Here is a 27,201-nt window from a genome sequence, read left to right on the forward strand (position 1 = left end):
TGTATTTCCAATTGCTTATATTGTCTTCATTTTCTTTTATCCCTGTCTTATAGTTTTCAGAGTACAGGTCCTTAGCCTCCTGGGTTAAATTTATTTCCAGATATTGTCTTCATTTTGATGCAAAATGGGATTTGCCTAATTTCTTTTTCTGATAGTTATTAGTTTACAGAAATGCATTAGACTCCTGAGACTCCAGTCTCAATTCAAATTATATGCCAGAGTTAAACCAAAACATCTTTGTTGTTCAATTGCTAAGTCATGTCCAACTCTTTGTAACCCCATGGACTATAGCATGCAAGGCTCCTCTGTCCTTCGTTATCTCCCAGAGTTTGGTCAGACTCATTTCCATTGAGTTGATGATGCCATCCAACCATGTCATTTTCTTCCTTCTCCTCCTGCCTTCAATGTTTCCCAGAATCAGGGTCTTTTCCAATGAGTTAGCTCTTCACTTCAGGTGACCAGAGTTTTGGAGCTTCAGCATCAGTCTTTCCAGTGAATATTCAGGGTTGATTTCCTTTAGGATTGACTGGGTTGATCTCCTTGCTGTCTAAGGGGCTCTCAAGAGTCTTCTGCAATACCACAGTTCAAAAATATCAGTTCTTTGGTGCTCAGCCTTCTTTATGATTCAACTCTCACATCTGTACATAACTACTAGAAAAACCATAGCTTTACTGTACAGACCTTTGTCAGCAAAGTGATGTCTCTGCTTTTGTTAGTATAGTGGTTAGGATCCCTGCCTGTCACTCTGGAGACTGGAGTTTGATTTCCCAATGGGGAGGCAACATGCCTTTTGGGCTTCTCTGGTGGTTTAGACAGTAAAGAATCTGCCTGCGAAGTAGGAGACCCAGGTTCAATCCCTGGATTACGAAGATCCCCTGGAGAAGGGAATGGCAACCCATTCCAGTATTCTTGCCTGGAGAATTTCATGGACAAGAGAGAGGAGTCTTACGGACTACTGTCCATGGGGGTTGCAAAGAGTTGGACATGACTGAACGACTAACACTAACTAGGTTTGTCATAGCTTTTCTTCCAAGGAGCAAGTGTCTTAATATCATGGTTGCAGTCACCGTCCACAGTGATTTTGGACCCAAGAAGATAAAGTCTGTCACAGTTTCCATTGTTTCCCCATCTGCCATGAAGTGATGGGATCAGATGGGACTGGATGCCGTGATCTTGGTTTTTTGAATGTTTAGCTTTAAGCCAGTTTTTTCACTCTCCTCTCTCACTTCCATCAGTACACTCTTTAGTTCCTCTTCATTTTCTGCCATTAGGGTCATGTCATCTGCATATCTGAGGTTATTGATGTTTTCCCTGGCAATTTTGATTCCAGCTTGTGATTCATTCAGCCTGGCATTTTGCATGACATACTCTGCATATAAGTTAAATAAGAGGATGACAACATATAGCCTGATATGCTTCTTTCTCAGTTTTGAATTAGTGGTGGTGTGAAGTTGTGGAATTTGTTCAGTTAAAACCCCAGATATTATTATGGCAAACATCTGTATGTTCAAAGTTCCCTAATTGTTTGTTGCTGTAATAAGTGATTTTAAAAGGGACATGATTGATTAACACATTTGGTCTCAACTTCAGTATTGCCCGATCCTGTGAAAACCATCTGGGCAAAAAAAAAAGTCCATGGAGTCGCTTATGATTATCCCTATTAATGGTGGGAAGAACAGGCGTGTATATTAAATTTTTATATAATTTCAAATTAGTAAGTATTCATTGCACATATTTGAACTATTTTTATATTTAAACTGGAAATCACTTAAAGAATAACGAAAGATTACCATGAGGATGTACAGATCTCTTATTGCCTTTTGCCGTGTCAGTTATTTTTCTGTTTTGGCGTTCCTTGGCACTGTCTGTCCCTGTATATTCTATAAGCAACACAGACACATAAGCTATTGTGATTTTGCTTGAGAGCATATTGAATCTGCAGGTTAATTTGAGGAGAATTGGTACAGTATTATTTCTTCTGGTGCATGTTTACATATCTCTCTGTTTAGGTTTTCTCCAGTTTCCTTCAGTTAGGTTTTATAGTTTTTTTCCTGGGACCTTACATATCCTTTGTTAGATTTATTTTACTACTAGTTTTAATCCTGTTATGAACGGTTCAATTCAGTTCAGTTGCTCAGTCATGTCCAACTCTTTGCAACCCCATGGACTGCAGCATGCCAGGCCTTCCTGTCCATCACCAACTCCTGGAGCTTACTCAAACTCATGTCCATTGAGTCGGTGATGCTGTCCAACCATCTCATCTTCTGTCGTCCCCTTCTCCTCCTGACTTCAGTCTTTCCCAGCATCAGGGTCTTTTCTAGTGAGTCAGTTCTTCACATCAGGTGGCCAAAAGTATTGGAGTTTCAGCTTCAGCATCAGTCCTTCCAATGAATATTCAGGACTGATTTCCTTTTCGATTGACTGATTTGATCTCCTTGCAGTCCAAGGGACTCTCAAGAGTCTTCTCCAACATCACAGTTCAAATGCATCAATTCTTCGACGCTATGCTTTCTTTATAGTCCCAACTCTCACATCCATACATGACTACTGGAAAAACCATAGCTTTGAGTACACAGACCTTTGTTGGCAAAGTAATGTCTCTGCTTTTTAATATGCTGTTTGGGTTGATCATACCTTTTCTTCCAAGGAGCAAGTGTCTTTTAATTTCATGGCTGCAGTCACCCTCTGCAGTGACTTTGGAGCCCCCCAAAATGAAGTCTGTCACTGTTTCCATTATTTCCTGATCTATTTGCCATGAAGTGATGGGACCAGATGCCATGATCTTTGTTTTCTGATTTTTGAGTTTCAAGCCAACGTTTTCATTCTCCTCTTTCACTTTCATCAAGAGGTTCTTTAGTTCTTCACTTTTAGCCATAAAGTTGGTGTCATATGCTTATCTGGGGTTATTGATATTTCTCCTGGTAATCTTGATTCCAGCTTGTGCTTCATTCAGCCCAGCATTTCACATGATGTACTCTCCATGTAAGTTAAATAAGTAGGGTGACAATATACAGCCTTTTTGTACTCCTTGCCCGATTTGGAATCAGTCTGTTGTTCCATATTCAGTTTTAACTGTTGCTTCTTGACCTGCATACAGATTTCTCAGGAGGCAGGACAGGTGGTCTGGTATTCCCATCTCCTGAAGAATTTTACACAGTTTTTTGTGATCCACACAGTCAAGGGCTTTGGCATAGTCAATAAAGCAGAAGTAGATTTTTTTCTGGATCTTTCTTGATTTTTCGATGATCCAATGGATGTTATGAATGATAGTTTAAAAAAAAATCCATTATTAAACTTAGCTGTTGGCAGATAGAAATATAATTAGTTTTTCTGTATATGACCTTGAATCTAGAAACCTTGCTCTAGAAACCTCAGTAGGTCTAATAATTTGTGGATTCTTCTGAATTTTCTACGGATTCTAATCATATAATCTGTAAATAAAGCCAATTTTGTTTTTTGTTTTCCAGTTCTTACACTTTTCTTTTGGTTTTACCAATCTGGTTTCCATTCATGGAGCCTTGTTTCCTTGTGTGTTTGTTTTCTCTGGGTGCTAGAGATTGTATATGGAGGAGTGTATTGAGCCTTAGGAGAATTGTATCTTTCTTCGGAAAGGTTTTCATTTTCCCCTTTCATTAGTCTGTGGGTGCAGCTGGTCAAGATACTGTTAATTTCCATCCAGAATCTGAGATCCCTGGACGCTGTGCTGCAGATCCCTATTGAGACTGACAAGCTTCTGGTTCCCCCTCCTCACTCCTCCTGGGTTCTAGAGAGGAGAGACAGTCTACTCGTTGTGGCAGAGTCTCTTTGAAGTAGCTTTGCCAGAATTAGCCAAAATAAAAGCCTCTCTTTCTCTCATACTTTTTTTTGGCCTCACTGTGTGGTTTGTGGGATCTCAGTTCCTTGACCAGGGGTTGAACGCGAGGCCATGGTAGGGAAAGCGCCTCGTCTTTACCACTAGGCCACCTGTCTGATACTGTTTTTGTCTCTCTCACCTTGTCAAGTCACTTTTTACACTTTCTCATTCATGCAGATATCATTATGTTTGTCTTTTGTAATCCTGACACAGTTATCATCTATGTACTTTATGAATCTTTTTGTTTTTGCTCATGAAGTGATGCTTTACTGTTTGCCTTATTATAAAATACAGTGCACTTGGTACAGTATTTGAAAATGTGTTGCTGAAGTCCTTTGAGGCATGCTGCGGACGTGCTTTGCTCAGAGAGGATTTGAGTTTGCTTCTGTTAGGTTTCTGGGGCCTTTGAATCAGGGATGACCTTAAAACAAGTTCAACACTTGGGATTTCTCTAATGACCTGCAGCTTTAGAGCAGGAGGATCTCTATTCATGATATCCCAGTTAAAGAGGGCCCAACTCTATGTACTAATCTTCTGTGCCTTAAAGAAGATGGGTTAAAATTTTCTGTCAGTGTATTTTCTTTGATTTCTGTGAGAAGCTGATCTGAATAGTATGGTTTGCTTTACTTAAACATCACATTGTACTGTACTTTAACCAAACACCTGTTCTGGGCATTTAGACTTTTAAAAATTAATATAAATAGCATTGTGATGAAAGAAAATTTCCCAATCTCTGTATTTGTTCTCTTATTAATTTAATTCTAGAAGTGAAATTGTTAGAGACTGTATTTTAAAACTTATTTATGTGTATTGTCAAAGTGCTCTATGCAAAGATTTTCCCAACCCTGTGGACTTTAACTTTCTCCATTTTAATAGGTAGAAAATATTATCACACTATTATTTTAATTTACTTTTATTATTTTCAGTTATATGAATGTTGGCTTTGTTTTACTTTTGGATTATTAGTATTTATGCTCTACTACCTTGGGGTTTATTGAGAGTAACTCAGATGTCACATGATACCAATATTTCCCACAATTTGTCATTTATAATTCATTTGTAGATCTTTTCTTTCTCTGAATAGAAGTTTATGATTTTTATCTTGTCATATCTATCAGTCTTTTTTTTCAAAGCCATAATTAGTCATAGATAATAGACTATAGTTGTTCTTATAAAAACTAGTGTTTTATTTAAATTTGAAATTGTTTTATGTGTCTTGAAAGTTCCACTCTTAGTTCAAATAGGTATTTTAATAAATTAACATAACTCTACATTGAGATAATGTTCATTTTTTGTCTTTATTACCTTAATTTTTATTATGCTTTCTTTTGTTTCATATTATAATACTTTGTTTCTCTGCTACTGTTCTTTTGGTATGTGTCCTCAGAAATTGGCAGAGTAGAAATTTGAAAGTATATTGAATTTAAATTTTCTTCCATACTTTGGCTTCATTAATGATTATAAAATCACCTAGTAACTGTATTAGGAATAATTTGAGATATCAGGGTTTCAAGAGTTTTAAAAAAGTATGGAATCTTCGCTAGAATAGGAAGTACTTTATTGAAACTGAATGCAGAGTTTTAATTTGTAATTGATATAAAATATGTTTCCTTGTAGATAAGTGATGAGGAAAAGACTCTCCGAGAACAGGATATTATGGCTTCATCACCCAGTTTTGGTGGGACTCAGTTGGAGCTGGAGTCAGTCTATAAGGTAGGTGCACTTTTAAAGCACTTCTGAGGTTCCATGGTGTTTAACTGATGCTTTTGTGCAGCCTCTTGGGCGCAGCCTCGCCCCTCCTGCTCGGAGGTTGTTTTCACCTGCTGCCCTGCTCAGGGCTGCGGTGCACCGATACCCGGCCTGCCTGGTGCTGAGAGCTGCCTGTGGCCAAGCTCCCCTGCCTGCACATAGCCTTGCCTCTCACATGCAGGGTGGTGGCGGGGGATGCGTTTCTTATGGGGCAGCAGTGCTAAAGAGCCCCCAGGGTCCCCACCCCTCGCCCGTGTTCTGGTCCTGGCAAGTGTCATGACATGTACTGAAGTGCTCAGCCTCACGAGAAAAGAGCCTGTGCTGGAGCCACCAGTTCAGACTTCCTGTCCTTCCCGGGATTATGGAAATAAACCCTCTTCCCACTTCCTGTGTCCTGTGTCACCCCCCCATGGAGCTGGGTCACTGTTGCTCTCTGCAGCTGCTGGACTGCTGTGTGGGTCTGCCTTGCGGTGAATGGTTTCAGGGCAGGGACTGTGTGTTAGGTGTAGAAATCTGTAAACTAATCAGAAACTTTCTGCAAAAACACATGATCTGATTATTGTGTGGTGTCATTGAATACACTGACGAATTATGGCCATATACTTTAACTCTTCCATAAAACTTGAGCCAATAGGTTATATGAGGATTCTTTTCTTTTTTTTACCTAATTTCTTACCTCATTTTTAAGAAGTAGAAAAACTATTGAGGAGCAAGGATGATTTTTTTCCATTTATTAATACTGTTATCATAATCTCATCTCTTAAAATTTTATGGTAGTTCTTAAGGCTTTAAAAAATGTAAGTAGAATAGTATTCAGTTTAAAAAAAATGTTTACTGGCAAATACTTATTTTAAAGACAAAGCTGGACATTTATTATTATTTTCATTTCTTAGTATTGAGATTAACTTTTCTAATATATTCCTGTGGAGAAAGAGTGGAAACATAGATGAAGAAATTTGGAACTACTTTACTTACTAGCAATTTTTAGCACTGAGCATACTGTATATACTTTGGATTCTACTTGATGCAGAAAAAAGTGTGGAATATGTTGTATGAGGGCAGTGTGATGTACCTAGAGGGCTTGAGCTTAGAGTTTGGAACTCTAGTGATTATAATTTGTAAATTGGTAAGAATAGAAATAAACCATTCTAACTTGGCTTGTTCATTTTTGAAAGATCTACTCTGAAGCAAAATATTTTTTGGCCTGCCACTCCTTCCTAATGCTGTTGTTTACTCACAGGGAGTACAAATTGATCTTGCTTTTTTGTTTGTTTTTGATCTGCTGGCACTGATGACTTTTTCATAGAAGGCATTTTGTTTAGATTCCCTACTGACGAAGTCTTAGGAGAATTTTGTAATGACAGGTACTGACTTATTTTCCGTGTTTCACTCTGAATTCAGATCCCTTTTGCTGATGCTCTGGATTTATTCCGAGGAAGGAAAGTCTATTTGGAAAATGGCTTTGCTTATGTACCACACAAGGATATTGTGGCGATCATCCTGAATGAGTTTAGAACCAAACTGTCTAAGGCTTTGGCTGTAAGTATTTAGTTTCCATATTCACTTCATTTCCATATGTTCATGTTTGCAATTACATACTCTTGATAGATTTGTTCTGTACTTAAGAAATAATATAAAATTATTATAATGATGTTCAGATTGCTTCTGTTATTTATAGAACTCCTAGGTTTTAATTTTTTAAGAAATTTATTTTATTGAAGTATAGTTGATTTACAGTATTCTGTTAATTTTGCTCTTCAGCAAAGTGACTCAGTTTTGCATATGTATATTCTTCGTTATGTTCTTCTCCATTGTAGTTGATCACAGGATATTGACTATAGTTCCCTGTGCTATACAGTAAGACCTTGATATTTATCTATTCTGTGTGTAATAGTTTGTGTCTGATAATCCCAAACTCCCGATCCATCCCTCCTTCTTGGCAATCAGAAGTCTATTCTCTGTATCTGTGAGTCTGTTTCTGTTTCATTTGTTGTTGTTCAGTTGCTCAGTAGTGTCTGACACTTTGCAGCCCTGTGGACTGCAGCATGCCAGGCTTCCCTGTCCTTTACTATCTCCCAGAGTTTGCTCAAATTAATTTCCATTGAGTTGGTGATGCCATTCAACCATCTCACCCTCTGCCACTGCCTTCTCCTCCTGCCCTCAGTCTTTCCCAGCATCAGGGTCTTTTCCAGTGAGTTGGCTCTTCGCATCAGGTGACCAAAATTTTGGAGCTTCAGCATCAGTTTTTCCAATGAATACTCAGGGTTGATTTCCTCCAGGATTGACTGGTTTGATCTCCTTGCTGTCCAAAGGACTCTCAAGAGTCTTCTTCAGCATCACAGTTCAAAAGCATCAGTTCTTTGGCGCTCAGCCTTCTTTATGGTCCAACTGTCACATTCATACATCCCTACCGGAAAAATCATAACTTTGATTAGATGAACCTTTGTCGGCACAGTGATATCTGCTTTTTAATTCATTGTCTTAAGTTTGTCATAGCTTTTCTTCCAAGGAGCAAACGTCTTTTTATTTCATGGCTGCAGTCACTGTCTGCATTGATTTTGGAGCCCAAGAAAATAATGTTTGTCACTGTTTCCATTGTTTTCTCATCTATTTACCATGAAATGGTGGGACTGGATGCCATGATCTTCATTTTTTGAATGTTGAGTTTTAAGGCTTTTTCACTCTCCTCTTTCACTTTCATCAAGATGTTCTATAGATCCTCTTCACTTTCTCCCATAAGGGTGGTGTCATCTGCATATCTGAGGTTATTTATATTTCTCCTGGCAATCTTGATTCTGGCTTGTGATTCATCCAGCCCAGCATTTGACGTGATATACTCTGCATAAAAGTTAAATATGCAGAGTGACAATATACAGTCTTGGTGTACTCCTTTCCCAGTTTTGAAACAGTTTATTGTTCCATGTCTGGTTCTAACTGTTGCTTCTGCATACCTGAAAAGGTATGCAGGTAAGGTCGTCTGGTAGTCCTATCTCTTTAAGAATTTTTCATTTTGTTGTGACCCACACACTCAAAGGCTTTAGCGTAGTCAATGAGGCAGAAGTAGATGTTTTTCTGGAATTCTCTTGCTTTTTCTATGGTTTAACAGATGTTGGCAATTTGATCTCTGGTTCTTCTGCCTTTTTTAAATTCAGCTTGAACATCTGGAAGTTCTCAGTTCACATACTGTTGAAGCCTAGCTTGAAGGATTTTGAGCATTACTTTGCTAGCATGTGAAATGGGTGCAGTTGTGTGGTAGTTTGAACATTCTTTGGCTTTGACCTAGATAAGTTCATTTTTGTTATATTTTAGATTCCACATTAAATGATGTCACATGGCATTTGTCTTTTTCTTTCTGGTTTACCTCACTTAGTATGATAATCTGTAGCAACCATCCATGTTGTTGCAAGTGGCATTATTTCATTTTTTTTTAATGGCTGAGTCGTATTTCATTGTATATACATAGCACATTTTCTTTATCCATTCATCTGTCAGTAAACATTGAGGTTGTTTCTATCTCTAAGCTACTATAAATAAGTGATACTATGAATATAGGGGTGCATATATCTTTTTGAATATTGGTTTTTCTGGGTATATACCTAGGAGGGGGTTTGCTGGATCATAAGGCAATGCTATTTTACATTTTCTGAGGAAACTTCATACTGTTTTTCGTAGTGGCTGTACCAACTTACATTCCCACGAATGATTCTCTTTTCTCCACACCCTCTTCACCATTTGTTGTTTTTGTAGACTTTTTGAATGATGGCTATTCTGACTGATTTGAGGTGATAACTCACTCTAGTTTTGATTCACATTTCTCTAGTAATTAGTGATGTTGAGCATCTCTTCATGTGCCTCTTGGCCATCTGTATGTCTTCTTGGAGAAATGTCTGTTTGGATAGTCTGCCCATTTTTTGATTGGGTTATTTGTTTTTTTTTTTGTTATTGAGTGGTATGAGCTGCTTATATTTTGGAAATTGCATCATTTGCAAATATTTTCTCCCAGCCAGTCCATTGGTTGCCTTTTTGTTTTGTTTATGGTTTCCTTTACTGTGCAAAAGCTTATAAGGGTGATTAGGTCCCATCTGTTTATTTTTAGTTTTATTTCTATGGCTATGGGACACTGACCTGAAAACTGAAAACAATGGTACAGTTTATGTCAACGAAATGTTTTGCCTGTGTTCTCTTCTAGGAGTTTTTTGGTGTCATGTCTTACATTTAAATCTTTGAGTAGGTTTTTATTTGTTTCTACTCATGGTTAATTTTGTCATTTTTTTCTTTCTTCTGATAATGCTAATGGTGAGATGACTAATTTTGTGAACAACCTCTGTTTCTTAAAGGTTGTGCCTTTTTTCCCTTGGAAATGGATGTCATTTATGACCATTAATAATTAGTGGTGCCTGTGGTAAATAAAACCCATAGATTTCTGTTCTAAATTGGAATTTTGTGTCAGTACAGGGCAATGTAGAAGAATCTGTTTACATTTAAGTACTAAAAGCTGTGCTAGGTTAACACTACGGGGTGAAATTGGAGATGGTGAGTTAAATAAGTACCATAATCAGTGCTTTTTAAGAGACTTGTTAAAAACAGACGCTTAAGCGATAATATCTTGAAAACACACACACTTTTCAGTGGTGTTGTCTGTTACTCTGAGTCTGGTTTTCTTTTGTACTTTTTGGAGCACTTTTTTGAGTGTTTAATGTCTAGTACATAACTTCAAAGTCTTTGTGCCAGTACCATACTGTCTTGATGACTGTGGCTTTGTAGTAGAGCCTGAAGTCAGGCAGGTTGACTCCTCCAGTTCCATTCTTCTTTCTCAGGATTACTTTGGCTATTCGAGGTTTTTTGTATTTCCATACAAATTGTGAAATTATTTGTTCTAGTTCTGTGAAAAATACCGTTAGTAGTTTGATAGGGATTGCATTGAATCTATAGATTGCTTTGGGTAGTATAGTCATTTTGACAATATTGATTCTTCCAACCCATGAACACGGTATATTTCTCCATCTGTTTGTGTCCTCTTTGATTTCTTTCATCAGTGTTTTATAGTTTTCTATGTATAGGTCTTTTGTTTCTTTAAGTAGATATACTCCTAAGTATTTTATTCTTTTTGTTGCAATGGTGAATGGTATTGTTTCCTTAATTTCTCTTTCTGTTTTCTCATTGTTAGTGTATAGGAATGCAAGAGATTTCTGTGTGTTAATTTTATATCCTGCAACTTTACTGTATTCATTGATTAGCTCTAGTAATTTTCTGGTAGAGTCTTTAGGGTTTTCTATGTAGAGGATCATGTCATCTGCAAACAGAGAGAGTTTCACTTCTTCTTTTCCTATCTGGATTCCTTTTACTTCTTTTTCTGCCCTGATTGCTGTGGCCAAAACTTCCAAAACTATGTTGAATAGTAGTGGTGAGAGTGGGCACCCTTGTCTTGTTCCTGATTTCAGGGGAAATGCTTTCAATTTTTCACCATTGAGGGTGATGCTTGCTGTGGGTTTGTCATATATAGCTTTTATTATGTTGAGGTATGTTCCTTCTATTCCTTCTTTCTGCTGTCACTCTTACCTCACATGCTAGCAAAGTAATGCTCAAAATTCTCCAAGCCAGGCTTCAACAGTATGTGAACTGACAAATTCCAGATGTTGACGCTGGATTTAGAAAAGGCAGAGGAACCAGAGATCAAATTGCCAGCATCCATTGGATCATTGAAAAAGCAAGAGAGTTCCAGAAAAACATACTTCTGCCTCATTGATTATGCCAAAGCCTTTGACTGTATGGATCACAACCAACTGTGGAACATTCTTCAAGAGATGGGAATACCAGACCACCTTACCTGTCTCCTGAGAAATCTATATGCAGGTTAAGAAGCAACAGAAATGGACTTGGAACAACCAACTGGTTCCAAATTGGGAAAGGAATACATCAAGGCTGTATATTGTGACCTTGCTTATTTAACTTATATGCAGAGTACATCATGAGACACGCTGGGCTGGATGAATCACAAGCTGGAATGAAGATTGCCAGGCGAAATAACAATAACTTCAGATATGCAGATGACACCACCTTTATGGCTGAAAGTGAAGAACTAAAGAACCTCGTGATGAAAGTGAAAGAGAAGAGTGAAAAAGCTGGCTTAAGAGTCAACATTCAAAAAATGAAGATCATGGCATCTGGTTCCATCACTTCATGGCAAATAGATGGGGAAACAATGGAAACTGTGACAGGCTTTATTTTCTTGGGCTCCAAAATCACTGTAGGTGGTAACTGCAGCCATGAAATTAAAAGATGCTTGCTCTTTGGAAGAAAAACTGTGACCAACCTAGACTAACATATTAAAAAGCAGAGACATTACTTTACCAACAAAGGTCCATCTAATCAAAGCTGTGGTTTTTCCAGTAGTCATGTATGGATGTGAGAGTTGAACTCTAAAGAAAGCTGAGTGTTGAAGAATTGATGCTTTTGAAATGTGGTGTTGAAGAAGACTCTTGAGAGTCCTTTGCATTGCAAGGAGATCCAGCCAGTCCATCCTAAAGGAAATCAGTCCTGAATATTCATTGGAAGACTGATGCTGAAGCTGAAACTCCAATACTTTGGCCACCTTATGTTGAGAACTGACTCATTGGAAAAGACCCTGATGCTGGGAAAGATTGAAAGCAGGAGGAGAAGGTGACGACAGAGGATGAAATGGTTGGATGGCATCACTGACTCTATGGACATGAGTTTGAACAAGCTCCGGGAGTTGGTGATGGACAGGGCAGCCTGGCGTGCTGCAGTCCATGGGGTCTCTAAGAGTCAGACAGACACGACTGAGTGACTGAGCTGAACTGAATGTCTAGTACATAACTTCAAAGTTATGTCCTGTCGCTTTTTTTAAGCTTTACTGATTATAATATAAGCAAATGCCAACCTTTCCTTTTGAGTTAAAACTTACTTTGTTTTCTGGTATAAGTAATTTTGTTTCCTGACTCTGGGGTTACATACACATGTACAATTTAGCTATATCAGCATTTGGAAACACTAAAATATTAACTTTTTATTAAATGAGGCCGTTTAGGAAATCACATAGCATATTGGGTACTCTTCCTCTCTCCTTACTCCTGTGTGTATCTGTGTGTGTGTTTTGTCCTCAGTAAAGTTCTGAAGTAGTTTCTGTTTTATAAAATAATTTTATTCATCTGTTTTTGGCTGTGCTGGTTCTTCATTGCTGTGTGGACTTTTCTGTGGTTGTGGTGGCCTGGGCTTCTCATTGCAGTCTTGTTGCGGAGCGCAGGTTCCCGGGTGTGCAGGCGTCAGCTGTTGGCGCGTGGCCTCAGTGGTTGCGGCTCCTCACTGCTCACGTACCAGCTCAGCAGTTGTGGCGCACTGGCTTAGTTGCTCCGAGGCATGTGGGATCTTGCTGGGTCAGTGTTTGAACCTGTGCCTCCTGCATTGGCAGGCAGATTCTTTACCACCAGGAGTCACCAAGGAAGCTCCTTAAGTAGTTTCTTGATGGTTTACTAGCAATTTCTACTGTGACTGACCCTGCATCATAATGTACTTACAGATAAGGGCTGTGCCTTTCACAGCTGAAAGTCTCTCTGGAGAGACTGATGTCTGCCTGTTGACTGGCTGCCCCCTTCTTTTATTATGATTGGTTTTGTTCTTTCTCTCTGTCTCTTGCAACATTTTGGGCAGCACTTCTTTGTGTGAGGCAGGCATATAATTTTTAGGACATTGGTCATCTCTAGCTGTCATCCACTAAATGCCAGTACTGGCCTTCTAGCCGCATGACAGCCAGAACTATCACCATGAGTTTCAGGAAGCTTGTGCCACCTTGAACTGATCACGGCCATTTCCTTCTCCTTTCCAAATTGTCTGTGCACGTGAGACACTGCAGTTCTGACTGAAAATATGAGAAGTTGTTGAGGGGAGCTTTTGAAAAACGTTTTCCTTGCTGATTAAAATGGGCTAAAATTAGACCATGTATATTTGATATTGTTTATCTTTCCAATAATCTAAAGTACCCAGAAGGGTATGTGGCAATTATTTGCAAATTTTATAAATTTTTTCTTTCTGGGTAGAATATGGAGGATGTAAATGTACTGAGATTAAAGATAAAACAATGAGTTCTTAAGTTAGTAATTTTTCCAACAAATTTCAATTAAGCTTTGTATTTTCTTTTTAAGAAACATAGCATGTGAACTTTGAATTCCTTTCTCCTGCTGTCCTTCCTGCTCATTCATTCTTCTTCCAGCATACTTTTTAAAAAGGTTAATAAATTTTTGGAATTTTGAAACAATGAGAAATTTATAGAAAAGATGCAGGTAAAGAAACAGTAACTTTTCCCCTAAACATTTGAGAGTAAGTTCCCAGTGTAAGGTCTCATTATCCCCAGTACTTTAGTGTGTAATTTCTACGAATAAGGATGTCTTCCCACATAATCACAAGTTTAGCTGTCAGAACAAAAGCTTAGTGTCAATACTGACTGTCCTCTCAGACCTCGTTCAGTTTCACTGCTTGTCCCAGTCATGTCCTTTATTTCAGAAAGATCTAATGTAAATCATAAGCACTGTTTGCTAGTGTCACGTTCGTTTCCTTTGGTCTGAAAGGGGTTCTTAATTTCTCCTTTACTTTTGTGGCTTCGCTATTTTTAAGCATTACAGGCTAGGTATTTGTAGAATCTTTGTCGATTCAGATTTGTTGTTTCTGCCTGTTGAGAGTCTAGTTATAAATCCTGAGCAGGAATATCATAGACGTGATGCTGTGTTCTTTTCGCTGCATCCTAGCAGGTGACACATGATTTTGATTCATCTCAGTTCTGATTGTCTTTATCACGATTTATCCCAGCCAGCTGTTGATAGGCATTTGGGTCTTGTTTTCTTTCTTGTGGTTATTACTAGTACTGCTACTCTGAACATCTTACGACATCTTTGACAGACACATTTCTGTTGGTTATATGCCTAGGAGTGGAACTGTAGGGTATAAGGTATGTCTGTGTTTTGCTTTAGTGGATTCAGGTGCATTTTAATGAATTTGTCCTGATCACCAGTGGGTTGTGGAGAGTCCTGGCCTCAGTCTGGGTTGATCTGAGTGAGACAGTGACTGGCTCCCTCAGGCGGTACTTGACTTTCTCCTGGTAGGTCACGGTGGAGTCTGGTTGCGAGGCTGTTCAGCGTCTGCCCTTTGTCTCGCTGTTTGGGGGAGCAGGTGAGGGGTTGTCCAGGAAGCTGTCTTGACAGCCTGGGGGCTCAAGGTGCTGGCAGGTGGGGAAGTTGCTGTTGTTAGGACTGGGCTGATGGGGAATTTAAACCTATTGCGGTTACTGCCCTTTCCAGTGAGGAAGGTTTTGACCATGGAGTATGTAACTGCAAAAAATTGAAAATGTTCTTGAGGATGAGAAGAATTGCCCTAAACATTGAGAAAATTATTCTAAGTAGTTATTCTAAATAGTGGAAGAGGGTGAAATAAATGGTGCTGGGGAAGTAAAAATTGATGGGAGAGTTTTATCCCAGCTGACATCTCAAGCTGTTTAACAGCAGCTTTGACCACGTGGGTTATAATGAATCTGGCTTTTGAATGTGCTTTAAGACTGGTAAAATATGGATGTTATCTTCTTACTTGGTAAGAACTCTTCTCTCACCCCGCTGATCCTGGGAGACTCAGTTGTGGCACTGTTTCCTGCTGAAAGCCTCCCTTGAGTCCAGAATTAAGTTGAATTGTCTCCTTTGTGTCCCCACTGTACTCTGCACGCACTGAAATTATTCTAGTTAGTGTTTTTCTTCTCAACTACGATGTGAGCTTTTTGAAAGTAAAGGCTCGGTCTTAATTAGACTTTTCTCTAAACATAACTCAGGGTCAGTGCTCAATAACATTTTGTTGGACTGATTGATACTGAATAACGAAGATGAAGCTCACTGCTTACACATAGTTTACTGTTTGTGTGATCTCTCTGGATCCTCACCACAAGCCTCTGAGGTAGATGAAGATGACTGCTTACACAGCCAGGAAAGTGCCGCTCAGAGAGGCCAGGTGGTTTGTCCAGTGTCATGTTGGCCAGTAACTGTTAGAGCTGTACCCGAGTCTCATATTTTCTAATTGTGGTTCTTAGGATCTTTTGATGAAAACTGTGCCTTTGTGAGAAGTTGTATTATCAGGGGAGTTAGATTTTCAAACTCTGAGGAAATATGGAAAGGCAGGTGTATTAGGGTCCAGGTTTCCCTGGTAGCTCAGCTTGTAAACAATCCGCCTGCAGTGCGGGAGACCTGGGTTTGATCCCTTGGTTGGAAAGTTCCCCTGGAGGAGGGCATGGCAACCCACTCCAGGATTCTTGCCTGGAGAATCCGCATGGACAGAGGAGCCTGGCGGGCTGCAGCCCATGGGGTTGCAAAGAGCTGGACACGACTGAGCGACTGAGCAACTGAGCGCAGCATAGAGCAGGGAAAAAAGGGTGAATGGGAGCTGAGATGCAGTAAATGGATGGCCAGTCAGGGGAGAGGGTGAGGGAAAGGTGCATTTCTGTGCTTCACACAGCAAGTGTAGCGCCTTTAACCAGTCCTCTCAGTTAATGCTTGTTTGTTTTTAATAACTTTTTATTTGTTCACCCACATGTTACTGTAAGTACTAGGGATGCAGTACTTAAAAGGATATATGAAATTTCTTCTCTTATAAAACTGACATTCTAGTGGGATATAGACAATTACCAGAGAAGTGAACGTAAGAACATTACATATGACACTGAGGAGCCGGTGGGGCAGATGTAGAGTCCATTCCAGGCAGCAGAGGCCCCTGAGGCCAGGGCCCCAAGGAGGGAACGGGGACCTTCTGCAGAATGCTGGAGTGGAGTGAGCTGGCAGAGGGCGGTGCAGACACAGGACGCTGAGCAGACCAGGGCCTGATGTGCTGGAAAGCCTTTGGATGGTTAGGAAAAGGGAGTGATGTAATTTGATTTATATTTAAAGTAGGTTACTGTGGCTGAAGACCATTTTGGAGGGTAGAGAAAGAATGGCAGCAGGAAGACTCGTTCAGAAGTTTATCTCTTGAATCTAGATGGTGCCTGGAAAGAGGCTGGTTGTAATGGTGATGACTGAGAGAAGTTGCTGGATTTCAGTTTCTTTTTTGAAGTGCTGTTGACAGACTGGGCATGAGAGAAAAAGGAAATCAGGATAAAAAAGGTAATGATAGCTTACACGTTATGAGCACTTAATATTTGCCAGGTGCTCTTCTAAATACCTCACATGAGCTCACATTTTGTCTTTGTGGCAGTCCTGTTAGGCGGGTACCGTTCCCTGTCTGAGGCCTACAGCAGCCTCAGGTAGTGGGGAGCAGGGCAGAGTTTGCATCCGTGTAGCCTGGCTTCAGTCTGTGCTCCTGACCACATTGCTGCACAGCCCAGACTCTTGGCCAGAGTAACTGATTAGAGAGGGTGACGCCTTTTACCGTGACATGGAAGACCGTGAGAAGTCCATAGAATCAAACTGCTCTGTTCTGATCGTGGTAAGTGGGGGGTGCCTGTCATCCAGCTGGAGATGGAAGTGTGGGTTTAAACCCAGCTGGGTTTAAGTCTGGATTTCTGGGGAGGATAAAGTGAAGCCCTGAGGTGTGAGGGTCCCACTGGGAGGTGTGAGGAAGGCGGAGCCGACCCCCGAGTTTGGGTTCCCACCACTTCTACCCTGTGTCACTGGTGGAGCATGCTGGCTTGGTTTTAGAAAGCGGGCAGCTTCTTAAGTTCTGGCTGAATGTCTTTAAGGCAGATTCTCTCTTTTCTCACATACTGTTGACTAATTTCACTTTCTACAGGTGAGATTCATTATTAGAAGGTGTTGGTAAAACTTTAGAAGATTGACTTTCAGAAAATATATATATTTCTAATTTAGAGAGAGAAAGAAGGACTTTGAGTTGTACCCTATGAAATAACTGACAGTGAGTAAGCAGTGTTTTTTAGAGAGGAAAGTAAAGATTTTCTTTGAAAAAGATTTTTTTTTCCCCACATTTTTAGAATAGTAGTTCAACTGTGACTTACCAAGTATTTGTTGCTTTGGAAAAATATTCTTTTTGTAGCACTTGATCAAATAATTTTTATTTCTACAGAGCTTAGAATCCTGTTAAATCTTTTATAAGCAGTGTCCAGTTTGATTTCTTAAGCTATGCTTAGAGTTAATTTCCTTGAATCAGTAAGAATTTTCCTTGTCTTATTTGTGGTCGGCTAGTTGATTTACTTGGGTTTTGGATTGACTAATGTGTCTTTTCTGATATTGTTTCCTGGTTATTTCATGCTATTTTAGTGATCGCAGTGGACCAGCCAGTGCAGCTGCTAACCCTTCATCTCTGCCTTTCCTCTCAGGCAGTGGCCTGTTCATTCTCCCCTGGTCCTGAGCTCCAGGAGACAAAGCAGTGCAGTTGAAAGCCATGAAACTAACAGAAAGAAATCATTCAATTTGGGGGAAAAAATAAACATCTTTTTACTTTGAGATGCACTTGTTAACTAAGGATGCTGAGTTGAATACTGTTCTGTTTGTGAGTTGTTGGTTTGTTAAACCCTTGATAATGTCCCACTTACAGTTTGTTGTCTATGCAGCATTTCTTTAGCATATCAGGTTTATTGTGTGGGGCTTGGGTGACCTAGTGTTGGAAGTGGGAAGTTCACAAGACAGGACCCTGACCCTCAAGATCCCTCTGATCCACTGGTGGGGCTGCAGGGGAAAGAGAGGGGCTAAAATGAACATGAGGTACTCAGTGGCTAGGCTGAAAATGGGAAGTGTTCTGAGAGTTGTATCACCTAAGGTCAGGACATTTTGAGAAAGGGTAGAGTAATGATTTGGCTCTAGGGTGATGGAGAGTTTGCAGAGAGCAGTAGAGCTCAGTGGTTAAAATGCTGAAAAGCCTGGGTTCTGTTTGGAAATGGTCAGTGGTTTGTTTGCTTGGATTTAATGCTTGTGAAGAATAGTGGAAAATCAGATTGGAGCAGTTTGAGTTTGAATATAATAGTGGTTTGCAAACTTTTTGACTGTGTTACCTTAGTTAAACTATCACATATCTCTAATGTACGGATGTATACATTAGAATTGGGAGTTTTAAAGAAGTTTTAGGAAAAAATAGGAATAGATGTTTATTTCTTTCCCCACTTCAGTAGATCATCTTATGTATATTCACTTTGGAAACACTTTTATACATTTCTGGTGTTATCACTGGAGATGTGTTTTAGTGATAGGAACGTGAGACAGAATTATTCGGGAGAGAAAGTGATTTTGGTATTTAGGTGTGTTAACTGAATTAATAGGACAGTCTGGTAAATTTGAGTTGGAACTTACAAGAGTGCTTAGAGATTCGGACACAGATTTGGGAGTCATCTATGTGATTGTGAAATTTAGAGCCAAGTCAGTTGATGCAGTTTCTAAGGAGTAAAGCGTAAAGAGTGAAGAAGACCTATTAACTAAACTGAGTATTTCAAGGATGAGTGTGGGGTCAGGCAGGCACACTGGATCCCACAAACAAGTTCTTGCGAGTGATATGTGTACAAGTGATACGTCTCTTTCTCCATATGTATTACATTTCAGAGAATCAGGCTTTTAGCACCATCCAAAATAGGATTGAGTTGGAGTTGTTTTAGTGAAGTAGTCTAGGTTTTTTATAGGATAGCTTAGATTCATTGAAAAGAGTCATATGTACATATGAAAGTGCTTTAAAAATTCCAAAATGTTATAAATCTTTCAGGTGTTCATTTGAATGGGCTTGTTCATGTGTAGAATAGAGTTTTAAGGGATTTTGATCTTCCCTTTTATTTCTTGCATTTTGTGTGTATGGAAATTATTGGTGGCAAAGATTTTAATGATTCATTTATTTCAAGTTTTGTTTGCTTTCTGGTTGCTAGCAGATATTAGCAGCACATAGACATAGGGTTTATAGAGCAGGACAGGGTTTTAGAGGAGTGTGGTAATCATCTGTGTGTTATCTTGTCCTTATTCCTGACAGTTAGAATCCAAACTTGAGTGGACATGCTTGTTTGTCCTGTTGTGTATGGTGGTGCTTTAGCTATCTTTTATGGGAATCTCTCAATAAAACGTACAGGCCTCTTCACTTTGCCCATGAAGGTTTAGCCCTGTAGAGGATGAGTGGCTTACCAAAATTCATGTAGTGGATGGGTGAAGGACTTGGATTCTTGGCTGTGGGTGTCCCATAACTCCTGAAAGTCACTGCCTTTTCCCCTACAGATGGTTACCTCTCCCTGGGCCCCTCTGTTGCTCTCTGATTCACCCTCAGTGAGTGTTCCGTGACATGTCTGACATCTAGGCTTCTCCAGGATAGGGACAGCCCTATTCGACTTCCTCTCTGATGCTGAGCAGCTAGGCTTGGCATCAGAGCGTAAGGAAGAGCAGGTGCTCAGGATCTGGGGAGCCTTGTGAGAGCTGCATGCTGGTGTTTTCTCCAGACTTACTGAGAGCAGGGAGTTAAACGAGGTAGCCCTCCAGTGTTCTGTTACAGCAGGAAAGAGTGGAGCCCCTCACTGTGTGGGAAGGGCTGTGTGTGCAGGACTGTTTCTGCAGTCTCAGCTGGGAATGTCTGTGGCCATGGTGGCCTGCTTCCCTGGAACCACTGCAGTTGGCTGCAGGAATTACAGTTGTTACTCTTTTGACAGTTTTTCTCTGGAGTCTGTAAAATATGAGGTTGTGTTTTGTGTAGAAACTTAGATGCAGCATCAGCCAGGGTTAAACTCCAGCTTCCTTGAGAATGGCAGCTTCTGTCCTCAGGTTGAACTCACTCCCCAGAGGAGTTCTTGGGTTCCTGCTTCTGTGGCCACCTTCTGTGGCCCCTGAGCACCCTCCCCCCTGAACTTGTTTACAAACACACCTGTTCCTTAGATCATTTATCATATTTAGCAGTTATAATTACCCCTTCTAACACTTTAGCCCAGATTGGTAGAAAATAGTATTTTTACACACTGTCTGTAGTATCTTTTTCCACTGAGCTGCATTGCTTTCATTGACACCTGAGTGCACTGAAACACCGATTTTTTTTTTTAAATCCCTGTTACTCTCTTTTGATGAGGAAGTTTCTGCAGGTTCAGTTGCTAGGAAGCGACTGAATACAGAAATAGTTGTTTTTTTTTGGCGGGGGGAATAGTCCTTGTAAATTCAATTCTTTGACAGCTCTGCTCTTGCAGACCAAAAATTTATTCAGTCTCTACAAAGAAAGATGCATACCTGTTAGTTTTCTAGTTTAGAAGTTTTGTACTGAGGTTGCTCGGAATGTGAATACATTTTGTTCCAGGATTGATTAAATATTATTTTTTTTTATAACTGAGATTTTATTGGTTGTTTTGAGGATCACTACACAGACATTTCAATTTGTACACAATTCTCACATACGTACCAGAAATCTAAAATATCATGTAGTTGTGATTCTTAACAGTTATTCCAGTGACTTTCCAGCTTAAAATTTGGAGCAAACTTTCCTTATCAGGATATCAAGTACCAATATCTTCAAATATTGATATGTTGTTACATCATAAGTCCCACTGATTCACAATTTAATATCATATACACTACATACCCAAACTGTCAATCTTTCACAGCACATTAACCAAGTTACTAGGAAAACTGGACTACCACGACCAAAGATGTTATGGTATAGTGCACAAAATTCTGACCAGGAGAGCCAAGATCGAAAAGTGGTTTGCTGTAGGAAATAATTCTACTAAAACAATATGGGAAGAGAAGTAATTTAAAGTGTTCAGGACATTAAATGCACAACTGACTCCAAACTGCCATTTAGTATGCTTTTGTATTATAGGATATAAAAGCTACCCCCCATCTATGGAATGTTAAGCTGACACCCAAGACAATCAAAGCCTCCCATATCCAATATCCCACTATTTTCTGGTTGTACTAAAAAATTAGCAACCAGCAAATGATTTCACCTCTTAAAAAAAAAGCATTTACACTTAAAAAATGGGATGAGGTGGGATTCCCTCCTTTTTAAAAATGTTTCTAGAGCTACTAAAAAACTTGCATTTACAAAATAGTTGATAAAAATATTCCTCTGGATTGTACAAGAAGGGAAACAGGGACCACTGACAGGACTGAGCGTGTGGTTATTAATCAGACTTGGCTTCTTTCTCTTCTGCTTCATCAGAGGCTGGGCTCTCCTCGTTTTTAGTCTCTCCATTTTCTGCAGACAAGTCTTCTTTAGTCTCTTGGTTGGCCACTTCCTCCTCTTTTCCCTTTTGTTTGCACTTTTTTGTCTGAAGATTTATCCTTTCCCGCCGCCTTTTTTGGCTTCGTTTCCATTTTTGCAGGAGCCGGTTTAGCTGACAACCTCGCCGATCTCCTCTTGGGCTCCTCCTTCGCCGCACCCTCGGCGGAGCTGACCTTCCTCCTCTTAGCATCCTGGCGGCGGGGCAGGCGAGAGCCGAGTGCTTGAGGGCCGCGCCGCGCCGAGAGCCTTTGCGAAGCTGAGTAGCCTGACCGCTGCCTCTCCTCCCGCGCCCGAGATGCTGGGACCCGCGGCGGGGGTGGTGGGAGAACCGGATGGAACCCAAGATTGATTAAATATTGAAATGTAATTTTTAACAGTGACTGGACATTGAGAAGTAATAATTATGTGTACATCTTTGAGTTTTAGGCTTTTTTACATTTTCTGATTCTGTATTAATGATAAAGAATGGGGATGAGAGAGAGATGCATACATGACACAGAAGAATTTAAACCAAAGTAAAATATTATATTAATTAAAACAACTTTGTCTCATAGAAATAGGATTGACTATATCCTGTATTCAATCCAGGTCAGCTTTTTTATCTATGACACTTAATAGTGGTATTAAAAAGAATAGTGGCCAGAAAAAGAATAAATATTAAAAAGAAGCATTTGGTTATATACATTTGGCTTTATTTTATGATTGACTATCATTTTTGTCATAATTACATTGTGTTTAGAAAAAGATTTTTATTCTGATTCAACACAGTAACTCTGCGAGTATTCACGGTATGCCAGTCAGACGCACAGGGGCACAGGCTTGGTTCAGCTTTCAGGGCGCTCAGGCGGTGAGGAGGCAGCAGTGGGCAGAGACGTAAACTGTCCTCCTGCGCTGTGGTCAGGAGCAGAGCGGCGTGTCCTCGGTGCAGCTGTAGCGCAGAGTAGAGGTGATGGGCCGTGAGGGGACTGCAGAGAGGGCTTCACGGGGAGGTCGGCGCTGAGCTGCGTTTTGCAGGACCATTCTTGCACGTGAGCAGTCCTGTGTCTTGTCTTTCTTTGGGGTGGGGGGCCTTGGGGACGAGGAGTCAGACCAGGGCCTGCTGTCTTCGTTTGTGGGTTTGCTTGTTTCTTGCTTGCCCACTCCTTGGTTAGTGTTTCGTTTGTGGGTTTGCTTGTCTCTTGCTCGCCCACTCCTTGGTTAGTGTTTGTCGTCCTCGCCTCTGTTCAGGCACTCTTTCTGAATCTTCAGTTTCACTGCTTGCCTGTTTAATTGCACACATATATCTGAGGGCTTTGCAGGGAGTGCAGAATCCATCTTCTTATTTACATGCATTGACAATCTTGTGCCTGAGAAATAAAAGTGTTATCAAGGCTTTATGTCTTAATCCAACTGACACAGAGAGAACTCTGTGATCTCAAGTAGGCACATGTACTGAAATTGGAATGGTGTGGAGAATGTTGTCTGAAATGTTCGAGGAGAGTAATGTGTGAATTCAAAACAGAAATAAAAGCAGCAAATGAAAATTGTCCCAGACTCGTTGATACTAGAAATAATTAAGGAAACATGGAATTGAGAATCATCAAATGTATAGGTTTGGTTTCACCTGAAGTTTTAAAAAGGCACTAAGGGTAGGAGTAAATGTTTTATGAGACTTGCTGTTTGTGTAAAATCCATTTTATTTTTAATAACATTAGCTTTTAGTATACTCTTAGAACATATTAGGTGAGTTTCAGTGTTTTCAGGCCTACATTTTAAATTACTAACCTATCATAGACTTAATATTGAAGGCTCTGGTACAGAAAAAATTTTGGCTGTCCTTTGAGCACCTATGATTTTTTCCATATATAAGATTGTATGTGTTGAGTTGCAGAGCAGTTTGGGAAACGGTGTCAGTGAGCAGCTAAATTGAGGTGTGATATTCAGAGTGATAATCTAGAAAATACAGACCTGAAAATGTAAAAAGACATAGAAATAGATTTCTTTCTCACAAACTTGGAAATAGAATAACTCACAAAGTTGGTAACAGGGATGTTATCTTCCATACCCATTCCATCAAAAATTCCAGTTTTCACATTGACTATTACAGGCTGCAGTAATGGAGAGAAGATGAAATAACATGCAGTCTTTAAGAAAGAAACGAACTGATACAACTTTGGATTTTGGCAGAGTAGCTATAAATTGCAAAGAAAGGGAGTAGCAATTTGCATTTATGGTCTTTTCTAACACTTTCATAAGTACATTATCATTAATCCTTTGGACTCCTTTTGAACTTTAAAATATTAGGAAGGAAGTCATCTCTACAAGGATGCTTGAAAAAAATTATATACTGAAAGTTATAGAAATTTTGGCTTTCCTTGATGGATTCAGTGTTTTATGTATTTCTAACTCTCATTTTTTTAAACATGTTGACCAAGGAATTTATACTTTGGCAATATTTCTTAGTGGTGCAGACTTGTATTACCGTGGTGTTGAATAGTTTGCCTTGGAATCAAACAGAGATCATTCTATCGTTCTTAAGATTGCTCCCAAGTACTACATTTTGAATTCTTCTACTGACTGTGAGGGCTACTCCATTTCTTCTATTGGATTCTTGCCACAGTGGTAGAAATAATGGTCATCTGAATTAAATTCATTCATTCATCACTGATTCCTAAAATGTCAATGTACTCTTGCCATCTCCTGCGTGACCATGTCCAGTTTACTTTGATTAATGGACCTGACGTTCCAGGTTCCTGTGCAGTATTGTTCTTTACAGCATTGGACTTTGCTTTCATACCAGACACATCAACCACAGGCTGTTGTTTCTACTTTTGCCCAGCCTCTTCATTCTTTCTGGAACTATTTCTCTGTTCTTCCCCAGTAGCATATTGAATACCTGAGGGGCCCATCTTCCAGTGTCATATCTTTTTGTCTTTTCATACTGTTCATGGGGTTCTCAAGGCAAGAATGCTGAAGTGATTTTCTAAGACAAACCATTCAATATCACAGTAATCCAAGCCTATGTCCCAACCACTAATGTTGAAGAAGTCGAACGGTGCTATGAAGACCACCATGACCTTCTAGAACTCATACCAAAAAAGATGTCCTTTTCATCATAGGGGATTGGAATTTAAACATAGCAAGTCAAGAGACACCTTGAGTAAGAGGCAAGTTTGGCCTTGGAATACAAAAGGAAGCTGGGCAAAGGCTAACAAGAGTTTTGCCAAGAGAACACACTGGTCATAGCAAACACCCTCGTCCAACAACAAAAGAGACAACTCTCCTCATGGATATCACCAGATGGTCAGTACTGAAATCAGATTGATTATATTCATTGCAGCTAAAGATGGAGAAGATGTATACAGTCAGCAAAAAACAAGACCAGGAGCTGATTGTGGCTCAAATCATGAGCTCCTTATTGCAAAGTTCAGACTTAAATTGAAGAAAGTAGGGAGAACCACTAGACCACTCAGGTATGACCTAAATCAAATCCCTTACTATGATACAGTGGAAGTGACAAATAGATTCGAGGGATTAGATCTGATAGAGTGCCTGAAGAACTATGGACAGAGGTTTGTAACGTTGTACAGGAGGCGGTGATCAAAACCATCCCCAAGTAAAAATGCAAGAAGGCAAAATGGTTGTCTGAGGAGGACTTATGAATAGCTGAGAAGAGAAGCGAAAGGCAAAGAAGAAAGGGAAAGATACACCTGACTGAATGCAGAGTTCCAGATAATAGCAAGGAGAGATAAGAAAGCCTTCCTAAGTGAACAAAGCAAATAGAGGAAAACAATAGAATGGGAAAGACTATAGAGATTTCTTCAAGAAAATTGGAGATACCGAGGGAATATTTCATGCAGAGATGGGTACAATAAAGGACAGAAACTGCAAGAACCTAATAGAAGCAGAAGACATTAAGAATACAAGAATACACAGATGAACTGTGCAGAAAGGTCTTAAATGACTCTGATACCATGATGTCTAGATCACTCACCTAGAGCGAGATATCCTGGAGTGTGAAGTCAAGTGGACCTTAGGAGCCATTACTACAAACAAAGGTAGTAGAGGTGGTGGGATTCCAGGTGAGCTCTTTCAATTCCTAAAAGATGATGCCGTTAAAGGGCTGTACTGAATATGCCAGCAAATTTAGAAAACTCAGCAGTGGCCACAGGACTGGAAAAGGTCAGTTTTCATTCCCACCTCAAAGAAGGGCAATGCCAAAGAATATTCAAACTACCGTACAGTTGTGCTCATTTCACATGCTAGCAAGGTAATGCTCAAAATCCTTCAAGCTAGGCTTCAACAGTTTATGTGAACCGAGAACTTCCAGATGTACAAGCTGGATGTACAAGGTGTACAAGAAACAGCAGGGGAACCAGAGGTCAAATGGACAGCATCTGTTGGATCATAGAAAAAGCAAGACAATTCCAGAAAAGCATCTACTTCACTGACTACGCTAAAGCCTTTGAGTATATGGACCACAGCAAACTGTGGAGAATTTTTAAAGAGATGGGAATACCAGACCGCCTTAGCTGCCTCCTGAGAACCCTGAATGCAGTTCAAGAAGCAACAGATAGAACTGAACATGGAACAACCGTCTGGTTCAAATTGGGAAAGGAGTACATCGATGTTGTATATTGTCACTGCTTATTTAACTTATAAGTAGAGTGTGTCATGTGAAATGCCGTGCTGGATGAATCACAAGCTATGGAATCAAGATTTCCGGGAGAAACACCAGCAACCTCAGATAGGCAGATGATACCACCCTAATCGCAGAAAGTAAGGAGGAGCTAAAGAGCCTGTTGATGAAGGTGAGAGAAGAGAGTGAAAAAGCTGACTTAAAACTCAACATTCAAATAACTAAGATAGTGGCATCTGGTCCCATCACTTCATGGCAAATAGATGGGGAAAAAAAATGGAAACAGTGACAGGCTTTATTTTCTTGGGCTCCAAAATCACTGCAGGTGGTAACTGCAGCCATGAAATTAAATATGCTTGCTCCTTGGAAGAAAAGCTATGATAAAACTAGGTAGCCTATTAAAAAGCATAGATATTACTTTGCTGACACTGGTCTATATAGTCAAGGCTATGGTTTTTCCAGTAGTCATGTATGGATGTGAGAGTTGGACCATAAAGAAAGCTGAGTGCCAAAGAATTGATGCTTTTGAAGTGTGCTGGAGAAGATTACTGAGAATACCTTGGACAACAAAGAGATCAAACCAATCAATCCTAAAGGAAATCAACCCTGAATATTCATTGGAAGGACTGTTGCTGAAGTTGAAGCTCCAATACGGTGGCCATCTGGTGTGAAGAGCCGACTCACTGCTAAGACCCTGATGTTGGGAAAGATTGAGGGCAGGAACAGAAGAGGGTGACAGAATGAGATGGTTGGATGGCATCACCAACTCAATGGACATGAGTCTGAGCAAACTTGGGGGGATAATGAGGGACATGGA

General features: G+C 39.9%; 1 protein-coding gene across 5 annotated transcripts in view; it reads left to right on the top strand.

Moving 5' to 3' along the window:
• Positions 1–27,201, top strand: part of PRIM2 (DNA primase subunit 2) — a 393,899-nt gene that overhangs the window by 57,862 nt on the left and 308,836 nt on the right. For all 5 annotated transcript variants that reach the window (XM_020913550.2, XM_020913544.2, XM_070456735.1 and 2 more), the window contains exons 6-7: positions 5,471–5,566; positions 7,004–7,141. In XM_020913550.2, the coding sequence (XP_020769209.1) occupies positions 5,471–5,566; positions 7,004–7,141 (234 nt within the window). The remainder of the gene's footprint in view (positions 1–5,470; positions 5,567–7,003; positions 7,142–27,201) is intronic.

Source organism: Odocoileus virginianus, chromosome 27, assembly GCF_023699985.2.
Source record: "Odocoileus virginianus isolate 20LAN1187 ecotype Illinois chromosome 27, Ovbor_1.2, whole genome shotgun sequence".
NCBI classification, from domain to species: Eukaryota; Metazoa; Chordata; class Mammalia; order Artiodactyla; family Cervidae; genus Odocoileus; species Odocoileus virginianus.